This window comes from Lonchura striata, chromosome 5, assembly GCF_050655825.1.
Source record: "Lonchura striata isolate lonStrDom1 chromosome 5, ASM5065582v1, whole genome shotgun sequence".
In the NCBI taxonomy this organism is placed as follows: domain Eukaryota; kingdom Metazoa; phylum Chordata; class Aves; order Passeriformes; family Estrildidae; genus Lonchura; species Lonchura striata.
This window is the reverse complement of record NC_140707.1, coordinates 68,031,613-68,045,684: the sequence shown is the minus strand read 5'-3', so window position 1 is coordinate 68,045,684 and position 14,072 is coordinate 68,031,613. Positions and strand designations below refer to the sequence as shown.

Below are 14,072 nucleotides of genomic sequence, written 5' to 3'. Positions count from 1 at the left end.
GGCTTGCATGAGATCTTTTTAAATTAAAGGGGACATTGAATGACAGAAGCTGCTAATATTTGATTTATTTTTTTGCACTACCAAAGAGAATTAGGTAGTATTAATTTATTCCTAAAGAACTTTGGTGTTAGGACATGCCAACGAAATAATTTTTACCTGGTTGTAGAGTGTGCATGGCTAAGTAAACCCAGGAGGGAAGTCCCACATGGTTTAGTGGTGGTATACAAGAGCATCAAGCTTTTCCTGATGATACTTCCAAGAATATGCAAATACCAATTCAATTACAAGATGTGTTCTTTAAAAAACAAGCAGAATCAAAACAAAAACAAATTTTGCAAGAGGCTTACAAGAAGGCACAATAACCCATACCTGTTCCTATCCAGCTGGTGTCCAAAAGGAAGGAATGTTCCAGATTACTGCACCTTTTATCTTCACATACACAGTTATATGGGCAGGTGTTTACATGCCTCAGAAAAACCACCTAGGTAATGCATGGAATCATCTTTTCATGTTATAACAGCCCTTTCCCTTTTGAATTTGGGAAATTCTGAGCATTTTGAGCTCTCCTGAGAAACTTCCTTTGTATTAGAGTGGATGGAAGAGAATACAGGAGAATCTGAGTTTTCCACTGAGGACTGCTCTGAAATGGGAGACCCAGGGAGGTTTTGTGACACTGGGGACTACAGGAGAGAAGATGAGCCTTTGCACTTTAACTAATGACTGAAAATTTAAGGAAGATGCAGGTTGCCAGATCTCTGCTATTTAGCTTGGAATAAAAATCTCTATGAAAATTATATTCTGAAATCATTAGGAACATGGAATCAAGTTGAATGCATGCCAGCATATGTATATTTTGAATGCAGTTTATGTAGGTGATGAACACTTCAGGGTTCTTTGATGTGGAGCCACAGCCTCGGTTGAAGTTACGCCTGTTCATACCAGCCTGGGGGTTGGGTTTGAGAACTCAGAGAAGGTGCATTGATAAAGAGCAATTTCATCATGTGCATAATCTGTCCTTTCTTCCTGTTGAAGTCTGATAATACTGGGACTTCCAGAGAAATGTAGCCCTCTAAAAGCTTGAGATATTTTAGTACCAAGAAATTCAAAATGTCTCTGCTGGCGCTGAAGAACTGGTGCTTCAAGATGGTAACTAGTTGTTCCTTAAAGACACCAAAGCATACCTGTGTGTGTTAGCAGAGATACTGTGCAGCTTCTGTTTAATTTGGTGTGAATGAATGCTCCTTAAGCATTTTGAGAAATGTTACAACAAATCTTTTAACTCACTGCATTAGAGCCTGAACTCCAAGTGAAGCATTGAGGATACTGAATCAGCAGCACTGATTATAATTACAACACTGGAAGGTTTTACCAAGCAACTTGTTTAATAACCATTTTGATTTGATTTGTAATAGTCCTGGAAATGTTACTTCAAAAAGGTGACCTGTTTTGTTTACCAGAATGAAAGTCTTTCATTGTCAATCCTAAACCAAAACTAGACTGATGTCACTTTATGAAAATTTGTGCATTTCAAGAAGCAAAGGTATTTGAGGCCAAGCCTCCTGTTTTTGCTCACAAATGTGAATAGTAAATGGACTGTTATGATAGAAAGGGGGTTACTAAAGGCTTATCTCCTTATGTTTGCTCCCTGCTCTCCTCCCTTGAAAGACATTAAGTAATCCACATCAAATATAAAGACTGCAGCCTCCACTAGCTAAACCATAGAAAGGAATGGTTTAGCTGGGGATGGGAATTTTGGTGCTCAGTCCTTCAAAAAGGACTTTCTCCTTGCACCCTATTGAGTCTATTGGATGCTGAGCTGACATTGCTGTAGGCTTTTTGTCCTAGCTATTGTTGTAAATGTTTCTCTTGACTGCTTAGTGGGTCTGTTCTATATTCATACAGAAAAATAAAACTTGATATCTCTTACTTCTATTCCTTTTTTTTCCCCCCTATTCTTAGAAACCCTTGATTACAAAATACCCTCTTAACTGAAAGCAGTTGAGGAACTTGAGGTGAAGGGATGAAACTTGGATGGAAGCAATGAGGGAAAATATCCAGCCTCCAGTCTTGAAAACCAAATGCAGTGGACAAAACAGAAGATATATTTTTGTGCCATGATTTAGACTAAAATTAGTTACTTTATCAAGAGTCTGCATCTGTCTGAAGGTAGACCAGTTCTTAGCTAAAACGTTGTTAACTGAGAGCCTGACAGATATCTTGGGGATATGTTTTATGTCATTTTTTTTGTGAGCTTGGTAGAAGCAAAAGCAGAAGGGCTGAAGGGAGGAGAGCACTTAGTGTCTAGTTGTCAAGCCCTTGTTCAGATATCTCTTTTGAATAGCTCTGATTTTTCTGTAATAATAAACACAGTTTTTCTACATGTACCTTTAATCCTGAAGGGTAAAGCACAACTAATTAAGGAAAAAAATATACTCAAGAAAAAGCCAAATAACGTAGCTGGAAAAAAAATTTCTTGCATGCCACCACTGTATGCCATGTGGTTATTTTAAAACAGTTTATTACAATGCAAAGGTAAACTGTGGGTGGGTTACATTGTATAGTAAGATGTGATAGAATTACTTCACCATGATCTAAATTAGAAATGACAATATTTAAGTTTTCTCCTCTTACACTTTCTACGTGGGGAGGTAGTTGGGGTTTCAGGTCAATTCAAGGCCAAATCCAGTTGATGGATAATCTTGTCAGTGTGGGGCTGATGGGTTCAGGCCATTAAGGCTCTGCTGCTGGCTCCTGTGTGCTGTGATTTGTCTGTAGGATGGGTGTTTATATGGATTTGTGGTGTTGCCAGTAAGACTTCTCTAGGTGAGCTGAGTGAGGCTCCTCTCACTGCCTCTCCCCACTCTCATTTTGTAAACGCTGGTGGCTTTCAGAGCACTGGTGCTCCTGTAGCTAATCCAGGCTGACCTGCCTGCTTGCTCTCCTGATTTGTTAGAGTTTTATCAGTTAGGGATTTGTTTTGGTGGTAGTCAGGCTATAGGAAACGCCTGTAACTATCCTCATGTAAAGAAAATGGTTTGAATTGCTATTTTAGAAAGAAATATACAAAGGAATGAACTTTAATAGTTTATGTACAGTGGTGTCATTTCTGCTTGGATGTTATGTTAGTTTCTGCAGTTAAATCTCTTTTGAATCATTCATACTGTATGTAAGGAATTTCTGAGTTCTTTCCTGAGTTGAATTAGTGGGCTGTGATGTTCATTAATTCATGAAGAGCAAGACTTTGTTCTGTGTAATCACATGCTTCTGATTGCACACAAGGTTTGGGTGTGGGTGTTTTTTTCCTCACAAGAACTCTCTACACAGACTATAATGTAAGAACAACTAGTAAATAAAATTGGCCATAAAGCAATAATTCTTTAAAAGGAAATCACGTCAAAGTAAGGTGGGTCAAAGCTGTAACCCTAAACTCATGGAGAACTGGCAGCCAAGAGGCTGTAGTAATTCTGTACAGCTGCAATAGGAAGAAGGAGCACCCGTCCCAGCCAATTTGAAAAAAATTTTCCTACTGAGGGATGAACAGTCTGAGCTGCTGGGGACAGACGTGTGTGCCACTGCAGGGCTGGGAGGGAGAGGGAATGGGGCTGTCAGGGCTCCCTGTGATTCTAGGCCATGTTTGTGTGGGTCTGTCTCAAGACTTGTTAGATGGTGCTAAAACTGCAGCTCTGTCCCCCCTCATTGAAGTTGATCAGCTCCTTAGCTCCCCTATGCCTAAATAACTGGATTTGGGTGGTGTTCTCTTTCATTATAAACCAGTTTTTCATATGAAGTTGTTGATAGAGCAGTTCCACTGTTTTAGTTTCTCTGTGCTAAGTGCTGGGCTTACCTGGACCTTCTTTCCATGGAGGAATAATTTAACAAGTATCATGGCTAGCAGCTCTGGACAAAACACAGATCTTGCAAACAGTGAAAACACCCAAGTGATCATGTATGGATCAGTCAGGAGAGTAGAACTTTGTCCTAGGATTCTTTGGCTGTAGGTGAAAGTGGTTGGTGGGACAAGCCTGGGGCTGAGCTATTCACACTCCACATGGACACAACTGCTTATTGTGGGTGTTCTGCAGGGTATGGCTGCAGACCAGGAGCTGCCCCTCTGTCCTGTCCAGCTGTGCTGCCAGAAATACCTTGCTTAGGCTGGGCCTGAAAAGGTGACCAAGTTCTATACCAACTGCAGGAATGCATTCAGCCTTAAAAGTTAAACATGAGACCACTTGCAGGTCTATTTTCTAAAGTTCCAATACCATCTTGATGTCATATACTTTTATTATATTGCTGTGTTGTAATATTTACTTCTTTTTTTGGTGTAATGAAGAAAAAAATGAAGCTATGTTATAGCGGATATAGTTTTTGTGACTCCATTTCTAAGCCAGGTGTTTCCCAGAGTAATTTTACAGTCTGAAATAAGAGATTGTTACTAACATGGGAATATCTGAATCTTTTACTGGCAAATGATGGCAATTAATGGCAGAACTGAAAACTAGTTAAAGCTCAAGAAGATGTTACCAAATTTGAGGCATATTACTAATTTGGATTTCTTGTTTCCTACAATGTATATTTCTATGAAACTTTAGGAACAAATAATGTGATCAATACAAAGCCACTTGGTTGAAGAAAGAAAATTTAAAGAGAAAAATGTGAATTGCTATTGGAAGATGTTTATATTTTAGGGTGTATTAAAACCTGTATCAAGAAAGATGAGCCTGGGTTAATTAATCATGTACAAGTTATTTTACCTCGGAACTGAAAAGACATATATAGGTTAAAATGTACCTTATTAGGGAAATAGTAGGTTTGAATGGGAGAAAATCTGTAACTGTAGCAAAGTGATATGAAGGAAACCTCTTGATTTTTTTTTTTTAAATCTAATAATATGTACACTGTTTAAAAAATTTCTGAATGCTGGGTGGTGATTTTAAAAGCTAGAAGGAGACAAAGGTGACTGCTAGATGTTTTAAGTTCTATCCATTGACTATTTTTATCTAATTTTTTTCAACCAAAATTACCAGTTACTGGTGGTATTTTCCAGGGTTCGGTATTTTGTTTTGTTGGTTTTTTTTTTTTTTTTTTTTTTTATTTTGGTCTGTTTGCCATTGGTAAATAAGGAGGAACAAGCCAATTTATATGTGGCAATTGATTTGTTTTTCACTCAGGGAAATGAAAAATTTGGGCTGCATTTAGACAATTGGCGGTTCACTTGTAGGAATCTGCTGTGGAGGGGTCTTTGGGATGGTGTGGGGAATGATGTGTTATTTGGGAGATGCTGTGGCCCAGATGGTTGGTATGACCATGATGACAGGAGCTGCACACTCAAATATTAACATCTGTAACTGGTGGGCACGGGTTGCTGCTGCTGTGCTTTGCTCTCAAGGCTGTTGGGCAAATTCTTGTTGTACAACTTTGTTTCTGTTCACCATTATTTGAGGCAGGGAGTGGGAGTCTGAGTTATATCCTTCAGCTGAGCTCTTGGTTCAGCTGCAGTGAGTCCTGGTTGTCAAATACTCTTCTGCTCTGGGTCTCTAACTCAAATATCTTCTGAAGCTCAGATTTTATTCAGCTATTGCATGTAAACATCTCTTATATATAAGAAGTGGTATTGAATTTAAAGGGGTCAGAGAAACTGCTTTCACTGAGCTCTCGTGGATAACATGCTTATGATTCTCTGTATTCTGGTGGTAGAAAATGAAATGAATGTCTGGCACTGAAATTTTGCAGGAAAATCAGACCTGAAAATGCATGCAATTTCCTGTCCAGCACTGGCATTTCTGATATTTTCATTGCATGTATAATCCACTCAGCAGCTGAGGTTTTCTTCAGGCTTTTGAGGTGTTTTTGTTTCGTGCCAGACTGACAGCAGAAGGCTGCAATACAGCTCTGAAGTTTGGGGTTTGTTTCAAATGGAGCTTGGCTCCTTTTCTGCAGAGTGCTCTTTCTGTTGAGAAGATCATGAGCTTTACACAGGGGCAGCTCCAAAAGAACAGATAAGAGAAGTGATATGATTTGTTTAAACTGATCTTGTGGCACTTCACATCTCACTGTTAACAATCCCCTTCCCTGAGCTCCCTTTCCTTCCCCTCTGGTGAGGAGAATGCTCGCTTTGGAAATTGGTTTTCTTTACAGGAATTCAGTGTCGTTTAATTAACTACACAGAAAATTGTGAGCAGCTATACATGCTGATGTGTGTTTTTTAATTTACTTTATGCAATTGTAACAAAGCTTAGAGTATTCGCAATAGTAAAGAATTTTTTTTTTTTTTTAGTTTGGTGGCATTTCTGTGTTGAGGCAACAATGACTTCACTTGGTAATTAAACCTCATTTGTGAAAGACCTTTTCCTTATTAATTTGATCCATTAAAGAAATGCTCTTTGAAGCTGGTAGTTAATCTTCCTATTTAAATTGCTGGGTTTTACTCAGATTGGTTACAGCTTAGGTTTAAATAGCAGCTAAAAATAGCCAACTGTTGTGCTGTACAGTTTAAACATCTATCTATAGTAGTTGCCTTTCTAGAAAGGAAACACATAGTAAAAGGGAGAGGAGATGCTGCCACTCAGGCAGCACTGGTTGGTTCCAGCATCCCCTTTTCCTTGGGTTTTGCCCATCAGCTCCAGCTGGCAGCACTTGATGATCTTACTGTGGGATTAATTTTTAACAGAAAGCACTATGGGCTGGATTTGAGCAGTGTTTTGGTTGGTAATTAATAATTCAATGGCTGTGAGAAGTTTTGACTGTTCCTGCTGAAGGCTGCTGCCGAGGGTGCTAAAACCTGGCAAAAATCTGGAAACTACCCAAAATATTTTCAAGAACATTAGGCTGTCAAAAAGCAAATACGAGAGCTGAAATCCCAACTTGTGAGGCTAGCGTCTATTTTCATCTCTTGAGTGCCCTGTGTGATTCACACAAGCCTGACAAACCTGTGGACTTGAAGTGCTCAGCTTGATTGCCAAAGCAGGGGACTTTTAACTTAAAAGTGTCTGCACGTGAAAAGGAAGCCATGACAAAACTGCAGGAATAAGGGTGGATGGCAAGCGTTTACTTCAAGTAATTCTCTCTTGAGTTTTTGTTGTAGGATGAACATTTTGCCAGTGAAAGGATCTTGATTGAGTAGCTAGCAAAAATCTAAGGTCTAAAGGTGAATCTGTCTTAGGCAACAGAATTTCTTGTGCTATTGTTACAGTTTCAGCTGGGATAGAATGAATTTTCTTCCTAAGTAGTTGATGCAGGGCTGTGTTTTGGAGAATAGTGCTGACAGCACACTGAGGTTTTAGTTGTTGTTGCACAGTGCTTCCCCTGAGTTAAGGACTCCTCAGTTTCCCCTGCTGTGCCAGTGAGGAGATGCACAGGAAGGCAGGAGGGGAAAAACAAAGCCCAGCCAGGACAGCTGACCTGGACTGACCAAAGAGACATTCCAAACCACAGAGCATCGTGGCCAGTGTGTGAACTGGAGGAGTTGGCTGGGAGGTGCTGGGCCCTGCTCTGGGACAGGCTGGACATCAGTCAGAGGGTGTGGAGCAATTGCATCGAGCATCACTTGTCTGTCTTGAGTCTTGTTTCTTTCTTTATGTTGTCTCCTTTGTCATTGCAATGATTATTTTGTTTCAATTATTAAACTGTTTTTAAGTTGACCCACTAGTTTTACCTTCATTGCAGTTTTCCTCCCCATCCCACAAGGGTGGGACAGGTAGTGAGCAAACAGCTTTGTGGTACTTACTTGTGGGCTGGGGTTAAACCACGACAGTTAGCTTGAAATACCTTTGACAAAATAGAGTTACAATGAAATCTGGGTCCAAGAAAGAGGACAGATATTTTTTTCCCCCTCCACCCTTAATTTTCCACTAAGAGAAAAGGTACTTGAGACTTGTCTTCAGTAAGAAATATTTAATCAGTCAGGTTAAATAGCTAAAATATTTTTGCAGTATTGTTAAAGGTCAGCCTTTTCGTAATGGCTGTTTCCAGATATACCTGTATGTCAGGAGCCTCAAGCTTCTCAGACCAAGATATCCATCACTACAACAGAAACATCTTGTCACAGGGAAATTCAATGTGAAGAAATCTGCAATATGGGGATATATTGTCAGATATTTTAGGCTGCATTTCTAAAGGACATGGGCTTATAGTCACAGGAATCAATGGGACTATTGTATGTCAGAATTTTTTACAATTCCCATAAGTTAGTTTTCCAAAGGTCTTTTATTACTATTATGTCAATCCATTAATGGTTTTCATTCCACAGCAATAGTTTTTCTTTGCTGGCAGGAGTAGGAGGAGAGGATGGTGGGGATAGCATATAGTTTTATCAAGTTGGTAAAAAGGAAGGTAATTGTAAAAGAGATTCTGATGGCTTATTTTGTCTTTTTCATGATTATTAAACTTTGTCCATATGTCAAGGCATTTGTGCTTCCAACATCCAACACGGTATTGTTATACTTGTGTTTCTGCTCAAGCTAAGCAAGGTTTTGGCCACTATGGGTAGCATGGCAGGTAAAGGACTGAAAATGTGGTTTGGGGTATGTATTTGCTAATACTGAAGAGGGGAGGTACAGATTAGATGTTAGGAAGAAGATCTTTGCTCTGAGGATGGTGAGGCCCTGGCACAGATTGCCCAGAGTAGCTGTGATTGCCCCATTACAGTGCTCCAGGCTAGGTTGGATGGGGCTGGGAGCAACCTGGGATAGTGGAATGTGTCTCTGCTCATGGCAGGGGGGTTGAAACTGGTTGATCTTGAAGGTCACTTCCAACCCAAACCATTCTGTGATTCATTGAATCTGGTTCATTATGTCCCAGGGATCATTCGTTCGTGAATTGCTTTGCTCTGTCATTTGTGGTACCTCTCACAAGATGTGTGCTAACTAAAAAGGACTTTTGCACAGATCCACAGACTTAGCAATGGGAATTTTGCAGTGGTAGTGGATGGCTTTAAAGTCTTGTGAAATCTTTAAAAAAGTAATTCCCAAACTGCATCTGCCTTTTATATCTCAGGTGAATGTAAAATGAAATCCGGGTGCCTTCAGAAGATGTAAATGTATAAAAAAAAAACCTTAATACAATAATAGTGTGTGGTTTTGTATTGTTCATTTAAAAATAAAAGCACATTTATTTCCTCAGGGATCACAGCAACACTGAATTCTTGTTTGCATGTGGGAAAATTTGGAGCTCCCATGTGAAATGTTTAGTTCAAAACTCATCTGACCAGATGCATGAGGCAGAAGTGACCCGGTGTGGGTGATGTGAAAATGGGGAATTCTCCCTGTTACTCACAGTCTTAACTGTTTCAGTGCTTTCTCTCAGTGAGCTGCTCTCTACCTCGTGTTCTGGAGGAGGCAGTGGAAGGAGAATGAGGTATTGTTTTCCAGTAGAGGGGAGACTCTGGAAGGGGCTTTTCTGGAGAAAGAGTGAATCACAGATTCATCATAGATTGTTTTGGGGAAGGGACTTTCTGGATTGCTTGAAAAGCAGCATATCTCATGTTAAATGAGTACCCCTGCTTATCTGACCTGTTAGGTGGGCTTTGTAAGGATGGTAAAAAAGGAAGAACTTGGAGAATATACGTGATACATGATGCTGGAGCATTGAGCTGGAAATTACCTACTCTGTGATTTGCTGAATGGGCTTGAAGGGTCAGGATTTGGAGGCTGAAGAGGCAGCACTCAAAGTATGAGATTAGCAGGAAGAATTCAGAGTATGAAAGTCTCTTTGAAGAGCTGATCTCATTGGAAGACTGTGGGTTTGAATTTAATTCTGGCAGAGCCCAAACGGGGCAGAAGTTGATACAAAGAATTACACTTGCATTTTTAAACCTAATCTTTACATTATTCAACTTCCACAACTGGTTTCCTTGACTGCTGGGTAACTTAGTTTCAAAGACACTTAATCCCAGAGAGCTCACTTCCCTATCCTAACCCAAAACTTTGTTTCTATAGGATTAGCTCTGAACGCAGGAAAGAGAAGTCCAGGGATGCAGCCCGGTGCAGGAGGAGCAAGGAGTCGGAAGTGTTCTACGAGCTGGCGCACCAGCTGCCCCTGCCCCACACCGTCAGCGCACACCTGGACAAGGCGTCCATCATGCGGCTGACCATCAGCTACCTGCGCATGAGGAAGCTGCTGGATGCTGGTGAGGGAGCAGCCTGGCACCAGCTGGGAGGGATATTGAGGAAGAATCTATTTGTAAGGCCTGTGAGCAGGAAAATAAATTAATGTGTCATTAGCTGTGTCCTTGCTCTGGGAAGGTGAGAGACCTTACAGTACAAATCGGCTATTAGCAATGAGGCAGGAAAATTCCACTGGACTTCACTTTTTCCCTTTCTGTTATGGTGATCCTGGTTGTCTCATCACAGCTGTCATGCCATTTTCAGTCTCATTTGTCCCTTCTCCCAAAGTTAGATTTCTTCATTTAAACCTCTTTTCCCTCTAAACTTGTTTGTTCCAGCTGTGCTTTCTTGACTGTAGGTAATTGGTTCAAGGTTCAACCTAACTATAGTTGTGTCCCCTTAAAATAAACTGCAAGGAATAGTTTTGTAAATCGTGTTTCTGTGATGTGCTCCTCTGGAGGTGAAGTCAGCTGAGGATGTGTTGTCTGCAGGAATATCTGAGTCAGGTTGTGGGCCTGTAGCTGATAGCCTGCCATGGTAATTTGTGCTCATGCATGTCTGCCTCTACTGTGTGGAGGAGTAACTTCAGTAGCCAGACTTGCAAAACACTCCCAGAAAGCCCCTAGACAAGTTTAGAATGCCTTTTTGAGATGGGTGATAATTTTTTTGCCACATAGGCCTTTTCCTTAAGGTGGAAGGTTTATTGGTTAATACATAACAGCACAGAGGGCTAACCTCACGCTGATTTTCTGTGATTTCTGATACCTTTACTAGAACTTGAAGAATTGAACTGATCATTTATCTTACTGAATCATACTGGTTTTGAATGGTCCTGCAAGATTGGCTCCTTGCAGACTGGTGCCAGAAGTCATTCCTGCTGGTAAGTGAAGAATGGCTGGTGTTTGCTTAAACAAAAATGTGTGGCTGCTTGCAGGTGAGCTGGAGACAGAAGCCAAAATGGAGAAGGAACTGAACTGTTTCTACTTGAAAGCTCTTGATGGCTTTGTCATGGTTCTGTCTGAAGATGGGGACATGATTTACATGTCTGAAAACGTGAACAAGTGTATGGGACTCACTCAGGTGAAATACTAACATTTCCTAAGATTGTTTCAAAAAGCTGTTCCATTTTTGTCTAAATGAAGTTTAACACCTTTATACCTCTTCATTTTTGCAGTTTGAGTTGACGGGGCACAGTGTATTCGATTTCACTCATCCATGTGACCACGAGGAGCTGAGAGAAATGCTTACACACAGAAATGGTGAGAAGAAAGAAAAAAAAAATCAATTTAATTTACTTATGGATAGTTTCTGTTGGCATTAATACAGTTGGCTATCTGCTGGAAAATGGTGTTGAGTTGAAAGGCTAATATATTTTTATGTCTTAAATCTCAAATTAAACCTTGTTGAGAGATACTAACAGCAGGAATCACCAAAATGTTTTGGCTATATCCAATTATAGAAGAAATGAGATTTCAGTACGATTCTTTAATCTAACAAAATTAATTACTAAAATGGAGTTTTTGAGGGCTGAAAGAATTAGTGCCTACAAGAATAAAATTAGAGGTAGGTTGAATGAGAATACAGCAATTGCTTAAAATCAGATGGACATGAAGAAGCTCAGTTGGTGCATTTGTCTTGGTCTGGCATTTCCTTCGCAGGACAGCTGAGAACAAATGCTTTCTTCCAGAAATCTGTGGTGGTATACCCAAGACAAAAAAAATAAAGATACTGTACTTAAAATTTAGGACACCAAGACACTGATCTGGGAATATTTGAACAGCCCCAAAAAAGGTTTTGGGGTTGATGCTTCTCTGCACGTTTTAATTGGTGCATGAAATTGGTATCTTTTCACAGATTTCTGGCTCTTCTTTTCTCCATCTGTGGGAGCAGAACACCATGTTTACATGCGCTGTGTGCTTTGAAATTTAACAATTGCCCATGAATTACAGCTTTTATGTCTTCTAAAGATTTGATAAAGGCTATAAAGACTTGGCAGCCTGCATGCCTCCAAACAAATCTGCTTTACTCAGTAGTTAGAAGCCTAAAATCTGACCTCTACTTTCTCTTTCATCAAATGAGTATTATATGGACTCTGAATTTAGATAGTAATAAATTAATAAAGCTGACCTCTGCTGTCTTGTAGCACTGTAAATCTTGTGTAAGTCTTGTGTTGTCATCCTATTTAATTCAGTGGAAAGGACCTGATAAGATACTATAGCATTAAGGGCCCGACTTTGATTTTGTAAGCATTTTGTGAATTTGTCTGCCTTTAGAATTGAAGTATGTTTCTAAGGCTAGATTAGATTCCTCCCCTGCCTCCCCCTTTGCAATACAATAATACATCTTGGGAGTGGGAGGACAATTTCCCTAAAGCAGTGTAAAAAACCTGCTTTTGTTACAAAAGCTTATTCTTAAAAATGTCGTATCACTGAGTTTCCTGCAAACCATCTTAAGCATGTCTAAATTGGCCAGACTGGAATCAGATGTCTGGAAACCATTATTACAAAAGCTGTTTTGCAAATGACATTGGCAGACAGAAGTCTAAATTACAGTAGTAATAGTACATTTTTATATTTATTAGTATTCCCAGGTTGCTTTCTTACTGCAGCTCTTACATCAGTGGAATTATTTTGGTTTTGAATTGAGTATTAAATATTCCCCTTTGGGACTGTACAAGTGCAAGTGAATATAAATGCAATTGGCAGAAACAGAACTGCATTCTCATTTTATGAAGCTGCTTTTTAAACTTTCAAAGCTGGCCATTTTAAAAAATAACGTCTGCTGCTGAATCAGACTTGAAAGTTGCTCCATCTTTTACAGCTGCTGCTTGAAGCAGAGCCTCATGCATCAGGACTTGGTAACAGTAATGTTATGTGATCATCAGCTATCAATTTCTAGATTGGTTTAACTCTTAAAACATGCTGAATTAAATAAATTTTTTTCTGCTTCTGTGAATTCTGCTTTAGTTTCTCCCCCACTTCCTCCATTATCAAGGTTGTTTTAAAGTAGCATAAAATATGCTTGAGTCCTTTAGTCTTTGCCTCTGGTCAAAGCAATAAACAAGTTAGCATAGGGGCTTTAACATTTTTCTAATTAGTTTTGTCAAGCCAGTATCTGCAGTGCAAGCCACCATGAAGAATTTCATAGCTACTATTGTCTGTGGAGGATGAGAGCAAATTATTGTATAAACTTGTATCAGAAGTAAGCTCATGTGTTCTAAACTTCCCCCTGCCACGATTTGGTCCTTGCTCTTTAGCAAGCCTCAGCAAACTGGCTCTTCCACTGCTCCTTCTCCTGGGTGCTGCATTACCTCCTTGCACACATTGTGAGCTGCTAGCAGCTCTCCTGATAACATCAGTTACATTTTCTTTGCCCACAATAGCATAACTAGTAATTGACTCTGCAAGGTTCCCCTCTGTGCAGGCAAAAACTTAACTTAAAGCCTGCTGGTAGAGAGTAAAAAATATGTGCTGCCAATGTTGATTTGTATTAGGGTTTCTCAACTTTTTTCCTCCCAAGAATGTTAATAATGTGTTTAAAAACTTGGCCTCTGTTTATTCCAAGAGTGTAAATCACTGTGGAAATACTTGGATGCATATAAACAGCTGAGTTGTTAGTTTTCAATTGAAAAACTTGCAGTCCTGAAGAGCAACGAGCCCAAAAAGTGCTTTGAACTAACTAATAGTGAATTATTGATGCATTTCAGTGGAAGCCACCTCAACAAGGCTTCTTATTCTACATATGTTTTCTTTGTCCTCTGTCACAATTTTAAAATATATTGAATTTTCAATTGGTCTCGCTTTCTTCCTGCTCCATTTTCCTGAAATCTGGGAGTGTGGAATTGGCTACAAATACAATCCTGATCTTAATTTATTGAAGCTGGGTTGCATCAAAAGCCTCTCCGTTGAGGACAGACTGAGAGAGGGCTGGGTTTGTTCACCCAGGAAAAGAAATAGCTCTGGGGAGATCTTT

At 39.7% G+C, this 14,072-nt stretch overlaps 1 protein-coding gene across 2 annotated transcripts in view; it reads left to right on the top strand.

The window, feature by feature from the left end:
• Positions 1–14,072, top strand: part of HIF1A (hypoxia inducible factor 1 subunit alpha) — a 30,675-nt gene that overhangs the window by 4,519 nt on the left and 12,084 nt on the right. For both annotated transcript variants that reach the window (XR_014955812.1, XM_021554520.3), the window contains exons 2-4: positions 9,933–10,123; positions 11,035–11,180; positions 11,275–11,359. Coding sequence is in view for 1 of the 2 variants with exons in the window: in XM_021554520.3 (XP_021410195.3) it covers positions 9,933–10,123; positions 11,035–11,180; positions 11,275–11,359 (422 nt within the window). In the remaining variant the exon portion in view is untranslated. The remainder of the gene's footprint in view (positions 1–9,932; positions 10,124–11,034; positions 11,181–11,274; positions 11,360–14,072) is intronic.